The sequence below is a fragment of the Mytilus trossulus genome, chromosome 4, assembly GCF_036588685.1.
Source record: "Mytilus trossulus isolate FHL-02 chromosome 4, PNRI_Mtr1.1.1.hap1, whole genome shotgun sequence".
Classification (NCBI taxonomy): Eukaryota; Metazoa; Mollusca; class Bivalvia; order Mytilida; family Mytilidae; genus Mytilus; species Mytilus trossulus.
In genome coordinates, this window is record NC_086376.1 from 81,283,939 (window position 1) to 81,302,646 (window position 18,708).

The window sequence follows — 18,708 nt, forward strand, 5'->3', positions numbered from 1 at the left end:
ATGAATTAAAACGTGGGATTTTTTATAAAACCTTAATGAAATACCGTAATTAATTAGGTAAAGAATGAAGAAAAAAAAGAACAGATCATTAATATCTTAACAACATTTTTTAGTACAAATCTCTCACATCTTTCAATATTTTGTTGCAAGTTATCAGTTCTGTTTAAATTATATCTAGACCTGTTTAAAAATGTGTAGGTCAAGAGGTCAAATGTCAAGACATATAAGTTGTTTCTGTTGTAAAATCAGATTAACTTTGTTCATAAGAACTCAAGTGCAAGATGAAATTTGTTTTCACTGGAATATATACTTATTTGAAGGTTATTGTTTAAAACTATATTTTCAGTGAATCATTATTCTTTTTCCTCTTCAATTTGAAAAAAAATTATATCTAGTTTCTTTATATAGTCTTTGTTATACCCATTATTTATTGAATGTATGAAAAAGTATATTGTCATTCTTTTTATAAATACATGTGTATATATGTGTTTCTATCTTCAGTTTTACACCTCTCAATATTCCCAGAACGTTTTAGTATTTTACTACTGTGTAAAACTTTTTACTTATATACATACCTGGTACAAGTTATTATCTCAGTACATGTAGATGGTTTTTCATACAACATTATTTCAGAGTTACTCCCCTTGGCTCTATGTTTAAGGTATAAATGGCTGATTTTATTATTTTGTCCATCAAAATAAAAATAATTAGTACATGCAAGTCTGAGAAGATATCTGTACTAAATCCTATCGATAAATTATTCAGAGCTGCAATACTGATGTTTTATAAGAAATCTAGTGAAAACAAGTTTCATAGCATTCAGATACAAAACTAAATGTTCTGTACTACAAATAGGTGGAAGTTGAAACAGAAGGATAGATTTTTTTTATTTTAATATTATTATTTTTTAAGAATATGAAAAGATGTTTGAAAGACAGTTATAATTCTATAAGCACTTGTATATGATATAAGGAGATACACATGTTACCCTAGATACACATGTTACCCTAGATACATACATATTGCACTAGTGTAACTCTAGATGCAAGCATTTCCAAAAACTTGTTTTTACGACTCAAGCTTTTTCCATTTAATGCTTAGGCTAAATTAAGAAATAAGGAAGGTCTTTACTTCTAAAATAAAACTTGAAGGTAGATGCTTTGGCAATAACCATGTGCATTATTAAGGAAAGCCAGATGAATAGGAAAATATGTATATGTGTGTGTTTGATTGAGAGCATGCATTTTATGTGTGATGTATTTTTTATTTTCAAATTTAGAGTACAACCATTATTGAAATTTAAATCAGAAAGATTTGCATGAAATACACAGAAAATCTATATGTTGCATTGTGAAGTTTTTGTAATTGTGGAAAACAATTTATTCTTAAAACATGTATATAAGAATTTGACATGCAATTTAGATACCTAATATTTACCAAACACCAGCAAATTTAAGCTATAACATGCCTTTTTTTTCAAGGAATGTAGGTTTTTAAAATATTTTTTATGTTAATATTTATTCCTCAACAGTAATGTACTAATTAATCAAAGTAGAAAAAGTAACTGCTTACACTAAAACACAATCACAACTAATGGAAATTTTGGTTTGTACATGTAGTCATTTTTACTTAAACCTTGACTTTTAAAAGTTAGGACATGCCTTGAAAATGAAATATATAGTGAGGTTAACAACTATCACCTCCAACTTTGTGTAACTTGAGTGCATGAAATATTTTTTATTTTTACACCTAAATATTTTTTTTAAGTAGCAGTTGATAATTTACTTGGAAGAACATTATGAACGGTTTCTAGTGTAATTGCATACCTTGATTTTATTGATTGTTGTGTCGCCTGATAGTAAAGCTGCATTGATAACTAAAAATCACTTTGGTTATCTTGTTTTATCATCCTTGATATTTTCAACTACATGAAAATGGCTTGACAGAATTCAGCCTATTCAGATTCTTTTTGCAGGATGCATAGTTACATTGTATGTTCCTGTTTTTTTTTTTTTTACACTTTTGATATGAATGATTCTCAAGCCAAAACATGGACTTCATTATTTCTGCTAATATCATTTGGAGACAAAAGGAGATACACATTTCCCATTTAAAACATACACAATTTTATAATTACAGAATTTTATATTTCGAAAAATCAGAAATTTTTACTGTTTTAAAAGGACTTTTTGGAATAGTTATGCATGATTTTTGCCTTCCCTATTATAGTAATAAATTCATGGTTAATTTCTAATATAAATAATAAATAGTCATGACAAATAGCAAAATGAAATAGAATAGACATATTCATATATTTATATCATCTCAAAGTTATGAGAAATCTAAAAGAATATTTTTGAGCAATTTTGCTTAAATGGCAGTTTATGTGTTATCTCTATTTTATGGAAAAATGGTAATTAAGATAGAATTAAGTTGTTAAATATTTTTCTCTTTTTACTGCAAATAGGTTTACATGTTACTTCACTTTATATGCACAAATGAAAACTTATTCTAAATTTCTGTAGATATTGCAGTCACTTTATACATACCTTTCTAACTTTGATTATGTCTAATTTCAGGGTAATTCTATAGGAGTATTAGATATATTTGGATTTGAAGATTTCACCAAAAACAGTTTTGAACAGTTCTGTATAAACTACGCCAATGAACATTTGCAGTATTACTTTAATCAACATATCTTCAAATTTGAACAGGTGAGTTGGTACTGTAGTAATATAGGTGAGGGGGGATAGGACCTTTAGTGGGACTCTGGGACCGGGTGTTTTTAAGCTCTGGATTTCTGGATTGATCCTTTTCGAATCTGGGAATTATTTTTTGGGGATTTCGGGATGTTGGGATTGAACTCATTTAAATTCAGGACATCGGGATTTCAGGTTATTAAGCCTGAGATTTCGGGATCAGGACCCCTCCTATCCCCTCTCAGAGGTTCTTAACATATACTTAGTGTGATATTTTCATGCAGGATACACATTATTCTAATAATAGATGAAATTTAAAAAAAAAGTAGGGGTTGATGATTATAAGGATTAAACATGTACACATTCCGTTAGTGAGTTTTGTGGATTCTTTATTGTAATTGGGATACCAAATTTCATGGATTTCATCATGGTATTCAGTAAACCACTTATTTGAATGCTCAATAAAGTACAGTTTGCTATAGGCTTGAATTCAGACTGGCCAAATCAGGAAATCAAGTAAACAGGAAAAGTTTCCTCAATCCACAATAGTTATTACACCATCTTAGGTTAGTTTAGGTTAAATCCACAACAATTGGTACACCATCTTAGGTTAGTTTAGGTTAAAGCCTAAAGGGCTGGGTTAGTATAGCCCTTTGTGGACGATGAAATATATGGGGATTTCATACATAACTTAAATCAGTGAGTACATATTATTTTAAAGAGAAATCTAACAATATATTTATTTATTACTTTTCAGGAGGAATACAAAAAAGAGGGAATTCAGTGGAAGAATATTGAGTTTATAGACAATACTGGATGTTTAGAATTATTTTCTAAGAGAGGAACTGGACTTTTCCCTCTCTTAGATGAAGAGTGCAAGTATGTATTATAAGAATTGGTTATTTAAAAAGTTAGTGAAATCTTATATTCCTATACCAGTTTGTGTTCTTATTTATTAACCTTTTTGGCAGAAAGTGATATAAGACTGAGCTTCTGTTTTAAGGAATTATTAATTACTGTAAATTCAGAATTTTTTTAAGTTCATTTATTGTTGAGATTTTGTCGTTATAGACTAAAATTCGATTTTAATTTTTGCGATATTGAGAAATATCCTGTTTAATTTATCTAAAAATTTTCAAAATGTAAGTTTGAATTTTTGTGACTATAACCTTGTTGCATTTTTTTGTTATAATAAAAACATTGCAATAATTTCTGAATTTACAGTAACCTTTATTTGCCAGCTTGATAGTGTTAGGTATCACCCAGTCAGCTATTTTATGGAAAACATTATTTATATTTAAAAAAAGATTGAAACTAACAATATTCAAGTAACTGGCATATAAAAGGAAAACATATGGCCCGAGAACACAGTTATTTCGTAGTGCATTTCTTTTAGACAGTAAATTCAAATTAAAAAAATCACACCTGCTCTTTCTCAAAAATATTTTTACAGTGTAGTGTACTACCAGTGAGACAAATAATATCAAAATTATAGAAACTTCTACCAGCTCTAACTGAAAATATTGACAATTCTGTGTTAAGGGGGTGTAAAATTCAGTTTGACAGCTTCAGACGTGATAAAATTTGACCTGGACCAATTCACTACTTAACATAAAGTTTCAGCACCCAAATTTTTTTGACATGTAATAACATGCCCCTACTTAATATTTCATACATTTAATATAAAGAAATAAATTGGGAAAGTGTATTAGATAAAACCTGCAATTTATACACTGTTTACACTAGGGAATATATTCGTAGACAACGAAAACCAAAGGACGATAACTGTGTCCTTGGACCTATAGTGCATATGAAAATTAGTAAAAGATGAATATTTAAAAAGTTTTTGAAAAATTTAAAATGTGTTCATTATTTTCGTTAATGGTTTAATTCCATTCATAGAATTAATGATAACATAAATGACACAAATCTATACTAAGTTCTTTCCTGTTGCAACCCCAACACTAGGAAGTGTGTCAATAAAATGAATAATGAGATAATATAACGAAAATCTCAAAAACATTTGTTTTTTCTTTCAGTTTTCCTGGTGCTACAAATACTTCTTTACTGACAAAATTTAATCACCACAACAAAAGTTACACATATTATCAAGTACCACAACTCAAAGAAGAAGCTTTCTTTATTGTACATTATGCTGGCAAAGTCAAATATCAAATTAAGGTATAGTATATACTTATGAAATTAATTTATCTGTTACAAAAATACAGAGATGACATTAAAGAATTTCAGCCTTGTAATTGGCATGTGCAATATGTATGGAATCTGAACCTATACAATGTGTTCATGTTATTTCCCCAGTTAAGGTTAGCTGTTTCAGATTAGGTCGACATCTTAAAATTCGCCTCTAAATTTGTTCGCTGATATGGCAACAAAGTTTTGCACTTTCAATACGTGGTAACCATCTGTAGAGGCAGTTTAATAAATTCAGTTACATTTTCACTTTACCAAGAAGATTTTGACACCCACCCATGGTTGTGATTTCAGGCTTCTTTTCCTATGTCCCATGTCTGTTTTTATGGGAAAATCCCTTGATAATTAAAAAAAATGTTTTATAAGAATTATATACAAATTTGATTGGTTTGTCAGAGATCTGAAATTTGAAAAAGATATATATATATTGTAGGATTTCCGAGAGAAGAATGGGGACCAGATCAGACCAGAAATAGTGAGTGTACTGAAGAGCAGTTCACTCACATTTGTTAGAGAAGTGATGGGTGAGTTAGAATCCTTCAAAACAAAGATATTTTATTTATTACATATATGCTTTATGATTCATCCACAGCATTCTGTTCAACTGAACAAGAACCACCTCTCCTAATATATAAAGGTCATCTGCTGCTTGCTAAAACCAGAGTCTAAAGGCTGATTATGATCTTGCTTTTAATTACAAAGATTCTTTAAAACATACAATGTTACATATACCCAAACAATCAGCTCACATTATTTACCTAGTCTTCAAATTACAGATTTTAAAATGACCACAATACAAATATATTTTAAAGCAGTTCTTCTGTGTGAATGATGTTGTCCTTACATGTTTAAAGTGACTTCATAACTGCTGAAGCCATCCAACATTTTAGCAGCCAGCAATAAATTAGTATACTATCACTATAGTTAAATTGGAACATACTTAGTGAATAAACAACACCATGACATGTAGAAAAGAAGATAAAAATAGACACATCAGTCCTATAAAACAGACACAGAAACTTATGAATTACCACAATATCTCAAAAAAACATGGTAAACCACAATATTATTTCTTATGTGCATATTTTACAGGAATTGATCCTGTTGCCTTACTACGATGGTCTATAATCAGGACATTGATAAGAAGTGTGTTTGCCTTCACTGCTGCAGGGGATAGATACAGAACGTCTAATAGTAAATATTGTTTAATTTCTATACTTGTAGTTTAACAATATATAACTATGAAAGGGCTTTATTTAGATATTAAATAGCATTTGGAAATAAGAATGGGCATATTTTATTTTTGTATATGAATGACAAATTAAAAAATAGTGAGGGGAAAGCAGGAGAAGCATTTGAATATTTATAAGAAATATGTTCTTCATATAGACAGATGCAGTTGCAAACTACCTAGTAAGTTTAATGCATGTACTAAATAATTTCAAATCTAAAAATAATACTTATAAAAATTCTTATAATAAACAATTTTGAATTTATTTTACTATCATGTGACTATGCTCTAATGACTCCTGAACCACTTAGCTATATGAATATATTAACTCAACTTAAATGTGGACATTTTACAAAATTAATATTTCGGTGAATAATAATATTTAAAACTGCTCTTTTGTTTTCTTTTTTTAAACTTGACAATATGTCACAATAGAGATATAAATAGATGTAACCTTACTCATATTCAATTAACTTTTCTGACATTATTTTGAAAATGGTGGTGGAACTTCTATTTCTTACTAGTCATCATTCTCACAAATATGTTAGGTTTATTAAAGAGAATGTGCAATTGTGCAATATATCAAAATATGCATACAATTAGTTTGTGAAACGGATCCCTTAATGATTATAATATATGTAAAAGACACTAAAGTCAATGCATTTGTTGCTTCAATTTGATATTTCTTGATGCCTCTTCACAGAATATTGTCTCAAGAATACATATAGTTGCTATTAACATTTCTGTCATAATGATATAAAATTCAGATGGAGTCAATAGATTATTTTTTTCAGTTTAAAATCAATGAACCTCAATGTGACAGATTCTAGCTGCCAAATTGTACATGTTGAAATTTGTTTATCCATGCATTGAAGACCCATTGGTGGCCTTGGGTTGTTGTCTGCTCTATGTTCAGGTTGTTGTCTCTTTGACACATTCCCCATTTCCAATTTCCATTTTATTTATTTCAGATTTAAGGATAAATACCAATTCACAGCGAAGAGGGTCTGATTATTCCCTTCCAGATTCTCTCATACCAAGTGAAAATTTGCTCAGGTAGGATGTGTTCAAATAAATGTGTCACACAAAGTTTTATTCAATTCTTCATTATATTTTGTAAACTTTGAATATATTCTTTGAAAGTCTTTATATATCACTTTTGTCACTTAAGTTTTTTTCTATTTTTTCCCGTAGTAATTCATGTAAGCACGAAGCTGGAATTTGTATTACAGCTCACATACTTATTTCACAGATACTTATTGATAATAAACTATGATTTTAGCATATTTTCAATATTAGAAAAGTCATGTATCTTTCTTCCTGTCCACCCTACTATAAATAGAAATGTTATTACAGTTTACCTCAATTTGGAAGTGAACTTAACACCTTGCTTTTCTCAATTTTTAAGTGTGTAGATTTACAAAAGCACCCAATTCATTAGTTAAATTAGTTAAATAATTGATACACCTTTGATAAATTCACTTTCTTTAGTTAAAAACAATATGAGAAAAAAGGGTGCATTGCATTTGCGCCAATTTTTAAAAAATCCAATCTTTCATTTGCGCCACAAGGACAAGGTTATATTTCATTTGCGCCAATACATAACTACTTTATTTGCGCCAATACATAACTACTTCATTTGCGCCAATTCATAACTACTTCATTTGCGCCATTTTACAGGTAATACAGGTAATATATAACAGGAAAGTGACAAGTCATTAAGGTGTTCCAAAAAACTTGCAAAGGTAAAATAACTTGTAAAGGCAAAATAACAACTGATATGGAACACAAAACAATTATCAAAACCTTGAACAATAGCAACCATGGTGTTAACCAGCAGAAAGTATAATCTCAAAAAAACATTGAAAGGTTTACTTATGGTTTTATTATGACTCATTTCTGAGGAATATGTTTTGACTAACAACTAAACAAGAACTTTATCAAAAGTTTTTTTTTTAACTTTTTTTTTTTATTTATACCTCAACTAACCTGTATCATGCGTATTTACCTGCAATATTGGCGCAAATGAAAGGTTTTATTATTGGCACAAATGAAATATAGTTTGTGGCGCAAATGAAAGATTTTTTTGGCGCAAATGAAATGCCAATTGGCGCAAAAGCAAAGCACCAGAGAAAACTGTATACATGTAAGCAGAGTTCAATGAAATAGCAGTTTAAAACAAATGAGATGATTTTTGAATAAATCTGTCTTTTACTTTTGTGCTGAAAACAATTGAGGAAATGGTCCATAAGATGCAGGTTTCATAAAATAGCTTTGAATAAATGAGATGATCCTTTTATAAATCTTTGTCTTACAATTGTGTTAAACTTGATACATTAATTTGTAATCAAGTATGTTAAGTTTTCATTTTCCATGTTTCTTTTATAGCAGTGTGTTTATTTTTCTGCTTTATTAGTAAAAGTCACAGTCAAATATTTTTTGTGACTTACTTATTTTTATTGGTTTAAGCAGGTGTTTGTTTATCCCTCATGTGTCCCCCTCTTTAGTTCAGCCAACTAATTACCATAATGAAGATGATATTTGTGAAAGACTATATCAATTTAATTAATTATCTTTAACTAAACATAAAATAGACTTGAATTATATTTCAATAAATGAATTAGAAATGAAGAATTTCCAGTGAAATTATTTTTGTTCACAACTTTTGTACTTTAAAGATTTGTGAAGATAGCCAAGACGGCTAGTGTTTTAAGGAAAATTCAGTAAGTTGAAATGTTGTTATAAAATTGTTTCCAATGCATGAAGTGGTATTTGGATGGCTGTGGAAACACTGTTGTAAGTTCTGATATTTGCTGGTAATTATTCTTTTGTGGATTCATAGATATACTGGAATTATACAATTTTCCTTATACCTGCATTTGTGATGCAGGTTGTCTTGAATTGATGTTTCCTTTGATTTTAGGATCCCATATAGGTCATACCTTAAATATAATTTCCAACCAATTCTATATTTGGAACTTACAGAATACATTTTATTTTATTTTAATTTCAAAATGTTTTTTTTTACTTTTTAGTTTTTGTTAAATTGAATTTTTAGTTTTACTTTTAACAAAAAAAATGAAAATATTAACCATGTAATTTCTTGTCAACAAAATAGTGCCTTGAAATTTTTACCATGGAATTTAAAATTTATATGATGAAATTGATATGTTTTGAAAACTCATGTTTCAATGTAGTTTATTAATTAAATGGTAATACAGGTACAGTTTAGAAATTTAATAACATGCCGGAAAAAAACACTGCACCTAACTTTTTATAAAGTAAACAAAACGAGCTGTAGGGCAGTGTGTTTAGATTTGTCTAAATTTTGTAACCCCCCTTTCCTACAAAAAAATCTGTTTTTATTATAATAAATGTCAATTTTGTGTCTGGTTAAATATAAAACTGAACTTACACTACAACATGGGCATCAGTGGAACAAATCAAAATAGCTCACTTCTAGTGTTCTCTTTCAGGAATCCATTGATTAAACTTTTGAGTTTATCTTCTCATACAACTTCTTTTTCCTTTCCTCTTTCACAAAAGACTTCCTAATTAGCACAGCAAAAAGTACTTCACAATGATAAGGTCTACTATAGTTTACTGTTCATATAGAAATAAATGTGTGCATTTATTAATGTGAATTGTCAAAAAATAATGAAATGGGAAACTTATCAGTGTGAATGCAATTAATTTTATTTGAATATTCAAACTATAAACTTTAGATATTGAATACTATCAACACATTTGCATTAATGAAAACGTCACATTCTTTTCTTTATATACCGCCTTTGTTCTTCGAGTTCATCATGATGTTTTCCAACATTCTCTGTATATGTAATGTAATATTGTTGTATAAATGTGCTTTATTGGTTTAGAATGTATGTGTAATATTGCTGTTTGATTGCTACGGTTTTGTCATATAAATGTTTCATATCAATTCTTGCTTTAAATCAAAATACAATAAAACCTTGTTCAGGCAAAGTAATACTGTTACCTTTGCAGCATTTGAATAGAGCTTTATGGTTGACATGATTTTATCAAAACACATTACTTTTCCTGAATGAATTTTTTGGGTGTTGGGACTACCTTGCTGTGAAATTGTAACCATATCTAGACTGATATTGCAAAGATACTATTATTTTTTTTAATCAGAACAAGGTTTTATTGATATTTCTGTTTGCATCATGTTGTCTTTTCCTCTTTTAATTTGCATTACTTTATCTGTATAGTGCACGAAGCAAATCTCCATTGCATGATAAATCTGCATGTAACAATACAAAAGAAGACAGCGGTTGCTTTGACCCAGATGATGATGATGCTTTCTTAGACAACGATCAAAGTGGAAAAATTTGTCTAACAAGCCCAGGATTGTCAAAAGATGAAAATATTCTCATGCGTAAAGCCGAGAGAATTTTGAAGTATGTTTATGATAATCGCGCTTTTTGAAGAAATTATTGTAGGAATTAAGAACATGTACATACAAGATATTGATTAAGCAGATTATAAAATTATATATGCATTTCTGAAAAATAATTACCATAACAAGTTTTCCGTGCTTGAAATGATGGCTTTCAATTGCATGTGATATTATGGTTTACAAAAAAACAACAACTTGAAAATGTATTAACAATTAGAATCAATTGCAAACAATTCTTACTTTAAAAAGCATGATGCAGTATGGTTCTTATAAAGCTTTCTGACACAATTGCTTAACAAATGAAAAAAATACTGACACAGAAGCATACATGTAATTTCAAAGATACTGGATGTTATAATTTTTCTCATGCTATTGCTCTGTTACAGGAAAAACAAGTCATTCCGACCAAAGTCAAAGCCACCTACAGTAAGTTTTTGTATGCTTTATTTGTAGATATGTTTTCATTGGGCTCTTAATAAATTTACATAATTATGGGGACCGTTAGATAGAGAAATGAAAAATTATAAATTGTTTGTTTAGCATGTTGATTTATTTTATATGAAATTGAGCAAAAATGTTACAATTACCTATTTTGTCAATAATCTTATTAAGTAACTGTTTACTATCAGGAATTTGGTATTGGCTGTCTCATCCATTCCTGATTTTGATTTAGACATGGTTTACAGGAGATATAAACAAGAATTTTAGGGAAGGGTTAAAAATTTTACAAATAAATTTCTTAATTCACTAGGACAGCTCATAACTTTTGTTTCAAAATAGGAAGGACCATGAAAGCTTAGATAGTATAGGACCATGATTGTTTAACTTTTCAGATGCTTAGTGATATAAAAACCCTAAAGGATATAGCTCGTCGTACTATGTATGGTAGTGGTAGAGATCCATCTAAGAAACAGAAATCCAGTGTCAGTGCTCAATTCCAGTGGTCTTTAAATAGACTGATGTCAACACTACAACAAGCTAACCCATTCTTCATCAGATGTATAAAATCTAATGCTGACAAGGTAAGGTGCTGGCAAGAATTTTAGAATGATCCTCCCCTAAACAATGTACAATGTAAATAAGTGTTCCCTAATTATCCATGAATCTCTATTGAAATACTGATTTCTTCGAAAAAGAAAGTTGTAAGCTCCTTCATGTAATATATATCTTTTGTTTGATAAAATCACTTACTTAACTGTAACTTTGAAGTCTCAAAGACCTTAAAGTTAACTTCAAAAATTAATTAAGGTTAGTTAAATGCTAGTTTGGTTTGGTTTGGTTGCCTCAAAAGTACTAGCACAAAGGATACAAACAAAATTTGCTTTACATTCACATTATAGCAGAATAACAATTTCAAGAATAAGTATGAACAAGGCTAATGCTATACAGTCATCTGGTTATAGCCTATTGCTATACACCGATAGAGGACCTCTAGAGGTTAATTATTCAAGTGTGGGAAGTTTTATATCACCAATCTTAAAATTTCTAGCTTGAACTATAAAAAAGTATGCATAAGAAAATTTGATTTAATTTTTTATCTAATGTTTATCATACCTCTGTTTTTGTAGCTGCCGTGTACATTTGATGATGTATTGGTACTCAGACAGTTGAGATATACAGGAATGTTGGCAACAGTCAAGATCAGACAGTCAGGGTATAATCATCGACTCACATTTGATGTTAGTATAATTATTTATGAAATTTTTAGGTCCTGCCTACAATTGTAGGGAGTATAATGTTTTCTGATTTGTGGATATGTGCATTATTTTACCCTATTTTTCTTTTCTTCAATCCCATATCAGATAAAAGTGTTTAGATGAGGCAATTCACCATGAAGATTTTGTCACATTTACTTTAAACTCTCTTAGCAATTTCATTATGAGTGATTTTTTTTTTATATATGCCAAATGACTGTTTTGACCCTAGTTTCTTGGTTCAAATGAACATGGAAATGTGACAGTGTGAAATCATTACATTTTCAGGTAAAAGGTCAAGGTATAGTTGAAAAACTTAGTTCTCATATTCATTATGATTCAAACATTAAATATTATATTTATATGCAAAGTTACTTTTTTGGGTCAGATTTACTAAAAACTGATCTAAAGTGCTTAGATCTGAGGAAAAAAGAAAGACAAAAAAGAGAAAATACTGCAAATGAACCATAGGCTAGAATTTAACCTGTTATCTCTTTCCTCCATAATGACGCCTTATGACACCTGTGTAGTACCTCAGTTGAAATGCTTTGACTACAAAATGTCTGCATCAGACTTAACAAAATTTGTATTGAATATGAAAAGAACATTTATGAGAATATCTGATTTGAATTTCCTTGATAAAATATTTGTTTTCCCAATAGATATAGGAAGATGTGGTGTGAGTGCCAATGAGACAACTCTCCATCCAAATAACAATTTAAAAATTTAACCATTATAGGTTAAAGTACGGCCTTCAACACGGAGCCTTGGCTCACACCGAACAACAAGCTATAAAGGGCCCCAAAATTACTAGTGTAAAACCATTCAAACGGGAAAACCAACGGTCTAATCTATATAAACAAAACAAGAAACGAGAAACACGTATATATTACATAAACAAACGACAACTACTGTACATCAGATTCCAATGCATTGATACTTTAAACCTGATGATATTTTTTTTTATGAAGGAAAGGATTAAGCCAATATATTGCACTTCTTTTTTGCAAGTTGTGAAATATTTGGCATAAAAAGACCAACTCATGAAATAACTTTAAGCCCCAATGGATATTTCTAATACATTTCTATGTATGTCTTTGAAGAGAAGGTCTTTTTAAATTGCAGATCATTAAATTTGCAGGGGTATTGATGGAAAAAAACCTGTTATATTGTCTTTTATTTCAGGAATTCATACAAATGTATAAGATATTACTACCTAAAGGTTTACTGAGTTCCAAAGATGATGTGAAAGACTTCTTAGAACATATGAAATTTATGGAGGAGAATTATCAAATTGGAATAACTAAGGTATTTTTTGTCGAGAAATGTTCTTTCAATATGCCATGTCCTATTGTTTATCATATTACTATAAATATATGATATTTTAAAAAAGTCGATTTCTGGCATGAATTTTTATTAGTATTTGGGGCTGTCTAACTTTTTGTAATCAAATTAAGCAGGCAAAAATTTCATAGGCACTACATGGATATATCTACATTATTCTGAAAATCTGCCAAAATATCAAAACAACAGAAGCAAACATCCTGACATACGCTGAAAATATGAGAAAAAGACATTTTTGATGGCTTCTACTTGTGATAAAACCAGAACAACTTATTTTGTTATTGTTCTACTGATTTTTAGCAAGAAATACTGTTTAATTGAGTTTAAGCTGTTTATTTTGGTCGAGATTTTTTTTGGAGGAAATAGTCTCAATTTAAATTTTCCATTTGAAATTTGAAAGTTATTTTTCTCAGTGGCACATTATACAATTGAAAAAAGTAAAATCACAAAAATACTAAACTCAGAGCAAATTCAAAACGGAAAGTCCCTAATCAAATGGCAAAATCAAATAATAAAACACATCAAACCAATGGACAACAACTGTCATATTCCTGACTTAGTACAGGCATTTTTGAATGTAGAAAATGGGGGATTGAACCTGGTTTTATAGGGCTAAACCTGTATAACAGTCTCATCAAATTCCGTTTGATGTTTCACAATTCACAAATGTTTTAGGTATTTCTAAGAGAAACAGAGAAACAAAGATTGGATCAAGCCTTACATGTAGCCATCATGGAAAGAGTAATTAGAGTTCAAAGATGGTTTAAAACAATCTTTGAAAGAAGGAACTATATTAAAATCAGAGCTAGTATTATAGTAATACAGGTTAGTTTTGCAACTGTATTTTATGACATAGTTATTTTTTTTACAGAAAAACTTCATTGTTGTAATACTTCTAGCAACAAAGTTAATGGTGGAATAACTTTTATTAACCCTTTGCTGTCATCCAAATATGAGAAATTTATGACAAAACATACATTGTAATTTAGTTGACAAAAATATTGTGATTTCAGCAATAAAAAAAAATTTTTATTAAATTTTCTAAAAAAGGCAATTTAAAGTGGAATATTGTATTTGGTTTATTTTGTCACTTTTATAGACCTATGTTAGTTAGCAATACCTTTTTACATAAGCACAATATTTACCTTCAAGAATATCATTTCAACTATAATAAGATGCAGTTCAACAGCTTATAAATGCAAACAAAATTTCATCAAAATCTGAAATATTGACAAACAACATTTACTTTCCCTAAATAAAAAGTAGTATATATTATATATTTGAACCATTACAGGCTTGTGTAAGAATGTTCCTGGGTAAAAGAAGAAAGCTGAGGTTAAAACAGAACATATCAGCCATGTGTATTCAGCGTTACATGAAAGGATGGCATCATAGATATACATTTCTCAAAACATTATCAGCGACTCTTATCATACAGTGTTGGTACAGAGGATATAAAAGTCGCAAGATGTAAGTTTACTTATAAATCAAATGAATCTATAGCAAATTTATCTTAGAAAGTTTTATTTGGGGAGAGTGGGGGGGGGGGGGATCAAATGAATCAGTCAATTGTCCTATTTCATAGGCAAAGAAGGTGCATTTACTTATAAATCGAATCTATCTTAGAAAGTTTTATTAGGGGGGGAGAGGGTAGATAAAGGAATTAATTAATTGCCTTATTTCATAGTTTATGAATATATTTACATGTAAGGAAATGTGGGTGTTAGCAGATATTTTTTACTCAAAACACTTCACCCATGCAAATATCAGGTGATATTATGTAAAGGCAAATAAAGAAAGAATTTTTATTTGAACAATACAATAATTTTATTTAAATAAAAATAAAAATTCAGTTTGCCAACTTTCTTTTGTTGGTTTAAAAAAAAAAATTGATTAAGTCTGGAATAAAAGAACCAAAATCTCAAGGATATAAACTGCATGATATATTTAAATTTAACAATTGTGAATGAATAATTTTGTATATGTAATGCAGATATAGAAACCTGTTACTTGAGAAACAAATTGAAGAAGCGAAAGCCAAGCAAGCTCAGATAGATGATTTACGATCCTCTAACAGTGATGAAGGTATTCTGACTAAAGGATCCAGCGGTGAAGAACTAGATGACATTGGCAGATCTCCTAGACGTGATTCATCGTTAGTATATTAATATTATGTTTCTTGAACAGAAATAAATACATGACAGACAAAAAAAGAATAGCAGCAGAAAATACACTATTGAAAAATAAAACTGATATGATATTTTATGCCACAAACTTCAAATGTTTTTCATTTATATAATTCTGTTGCAGTTATTATGCAGGCTCATGTTAAAGTCCTGTAAGCTATAAAAGAAAGTTATTAATTGAATTACTACTACTTTATATAAAATGTTGCAGAGTGTTTGAAGTAATAATTTAAAGTGATCCAGTCAACACTGATGTTGTGAGCCCAAACCCCTGTAGCTTTAATTTAAATAGTGATAATAAACTTGCAGAAGTCTTGTTTATTATTATATTGAAATTAAATAACTCGAGTTGATATCAAGCAATATTCCATTCTATAACTATTTGATCACTTATGATACTATTTGTTTTGATTTTCTGTTGCAGAAGTAGTGGTGTTCATGATGAAGACTCAGAATCAGAGACAGTTTCCCTAGAATCAAAAAGTCGTGATGGCTCCATAGTAACCCCACCTCCAACACCCACTGATGTTAAAATTATAGTACAACCCACCATTAAAATAGAACAAGATGAATACCTTAGACAAGACAAGAGATCATCAAGGTAAGCTGATCATCAATTTATTCAAAATTGTTTTTTCAATTGTTACCTCCCTTGTCCTGATTTGTAGAGATAAGAAGATGTGGTTTTAGTACCAATGAGGCAACTCTCCATCCAAGTCACAATTTTTTGTGGTTATTAATATGGAATTTATTTAAATTTAAAGATGTTGGCAACTGGATTTTTTTTTAATTTAAAGATTTTGGCAACTGGACTTTTTTTTAATTTAAAGATGTTGGCAACTGGATTTTTTTTTAAAGAGAAATAAAAAAAAACTCTCAAAATTGATCAATATGTTAGAAGACCAAAAGTACAAGTCAAGATGAATATCTATCAAATGCTAAAAATTCATATCAACAAAAAGATGCTTTATCAGGTATAAAATATTTACATATAGTTTATACTTTGGTAATGAAATTCTGCTTACATATTTATTTCAACTTCCCGTATCAAAATTTAGCATAAGTTGTTGGTATTATTGATACCATACTTTTATATGATATATTTCAATGATATTCTGTTAATGTGTTGAGTATTTAAAAAAAATTATTCAGATACCAATAGTTTGTAACTAAATAAAAAAAATATTATTATTATTTTTATATGATTTTACAGAGTTCAAGATTTGGCCAAATTTCATGAAGCGAAAGCTGTAAGTAGTCATTATTCCTACTCTTTCAAAGATTCTTATCAATTAATAATTAATTGAATTGTTCCTAAGGGTATTGAAAAGTCACTAGAATGTTGTAAAATAATAAAAATCCAGGTTTCTAAATGTTGCGGGCTCTGCATTGTTCTTGGGCATTATACTTATTATTTTATGTAAATGCATACATTATTTAACAAAAAGTCTATGATTGGGTTGTTGTTTCTTTGACACATTCCCCATTTCCATTCTCAATTTTATGTAAATATAACTTTATTAGATAAAAGTACTGAGAAATGGATTCTGTTTAAACATTTAGAATTTGGATCTTTATAGAAATTAGAATGGTTAATGAAAATAACATAAGGTACATCAAACTATGAAAAAAAGAATCTAATTGATATATATCTCTACTTACATGACTTATGTTAATAACCTTGCATGTTTCCAAACCAACACGGCATGACATGTGGAATCTAAACATGCATGATATTCTTAACTTTACAGATCTTGGTCTTGAACCCTAAACATTTTCTACACCTTCTTCTCCCTCTTGAATATTGAATTTAGTACTAAAAGACATTTTTTTTGTGAATATTTTCAAAATGAAAAGCAATTTTTTTTTTATTTCATAGATTATCTCCCATTTTAAGACTTTTTTTCAAAGTTTTTATCCACAAACATTTTACTTTACAATTCATTTTGAAAATTGATTTATAACATGAATAAAGACGAAATGGTAGTCAGGATGATCAATAGGGTATTTTGGTCATCAAAGTTCTGGCTTGCTGGTATTGAGAAGGTTCATTTTGGTGCTCCTTTTGCCCCACAAATTAAACTATTGAACAAATGTTGAGGAACTATTTGAGAAATCCTCCATATTTAGAAACAAATGATAAGAATACAAACTTGATTTTTGTTGTAATTTTTATGAATATAAGAGCTGTTTGGCTTTTCCAAGTATGTTTTAAGAAAAATATGACTTGTTCAAAAGTATACTATCTGTTGAATGGAATATTCTGATTCAAGGATGCCTTGAAAGAGAATTCTGACACAGTATCTCTTGAAAGAGGTCCAATGAAGAAAAAGCCAAAAGTTATTCCTGCACCTCTGGCTAAGCAGGAATCATTCTCTGATTTGGTAAGAAGAAGCTTTGTTTGGGTGTTATATCAGATTTCGCTTGAACCACAACATTTCAAAAACTAGATTCTATTTCCTATCTGTATATTCGAACATGGCATTAAACTTGTATTTGTCAATCGGTCTTTAAGGTTTTGAAATGTCTTTCTTGTGGAAGACACCGATAGCAACAAAATCAATAAATATTGATATCAATCCAGATTCACTTTGCCATTGTTGTATACCCTTTCCCTCAAATTGTCTCAACTGAAAGATCAAATTTGCATATAAACATGGATACAGCTGAACTGATTTTACACTATCAAAAAATGAGTATAGCCCCCTTTCAAAATTTTATTTAAGGAGTTAATAAGAGTAAATTATTTAGTTTCCAAATTTTATCTTATGATGCCATTGTCTTACCAATTTTCTTGGACTGCTAAAATAGCAATGGGTATTAATAAAAAGCAATCATAAATCTTTTTAACCACAAGAATGAAAATTTTGATTCTGAGGTCCACCACCTTTTATTTCCACAATTAACCTTTAATTTTGAAAAT

General features: G+C 29.3%; 1 protein-coding gene across 2 annotated transcripts in view; it reads left to right on the forward strand.

Moving 5' to 3' along the window:
* Window positions 1-18,708, forward strand: part of LOC134716109 (unconventional myosin-IXa-like) — a 79,952-nt gene that overhangs the window by 32,973 nt on the left and 28,271 nt on the right. Inside the window, exons 12-29 of one of the 2 annotated variants that reach the window (XM_063578884.1) lie at window positions 2,580-2,714; window positions 3,457-3,578; window positions 4,739-4,880; window positions 5,344-5,434; window positions 6,003-6,104; window positions 7,113-7,197; window positions 8,820-8,864; window positions 10,374-10,562; window positions 10,948-10,987; window positions 11,395-11,583; window positions 12,130-12,240; window positions 13,441-13,563; window positions 14,275-14,424; window positions 14,894-15,069; window positions 15,593-15,754; window positions 16,210-16,386; window positions 16,999-17,035; window positions 18,059-18,169. In XM_063578884.1, the coding sequence (XP_063434954.1) occupies window positions 2,580-2,714; window positions 3,457-3,578; window positions 4,739-4,880; window positions 5,344-5,434; window positions 6,003-6,104; window positions 7,113-7,197; window positions 8,820-8,864; window positions 10,374-10,562; window positions 10,948-10,987; window positions 11,395-11,583; window positions 12,130-12,240; window positions 13,441-13,563; window positions 14,275-14,424; window positions 14,894-15,069; window positions 15,593-15,754; window positions 16,210-16,386; window positions 16,999-17,035; window positions 18,059-18,169 (2,187 nt within the window). The remainder of the gene's footprint in view (window positions 1-2,579; window positions 2,715-3,456; window positions 3,579-4,738; window positions 4,881-5,343; window positions 5,435-6,002; window positions 6,105-7,112; window positions 7,198-8,819; window positions 8,865-10,373; window positions 10,563-10,947; window positions 10,988-11,394; window positions 11,584-12,129; window positions 12,241-13,440; window positions 13,564-14,274; window positions 14,425-14,893; window positions 15,070-15,592; window positions 15,755-16,209; window positions 16,387-16,998; window positions 17,036-18,058; window positions 18,170-18,708) is intronic. The other variant, XM_063578885.1, reaches the window with a different exon arrangement.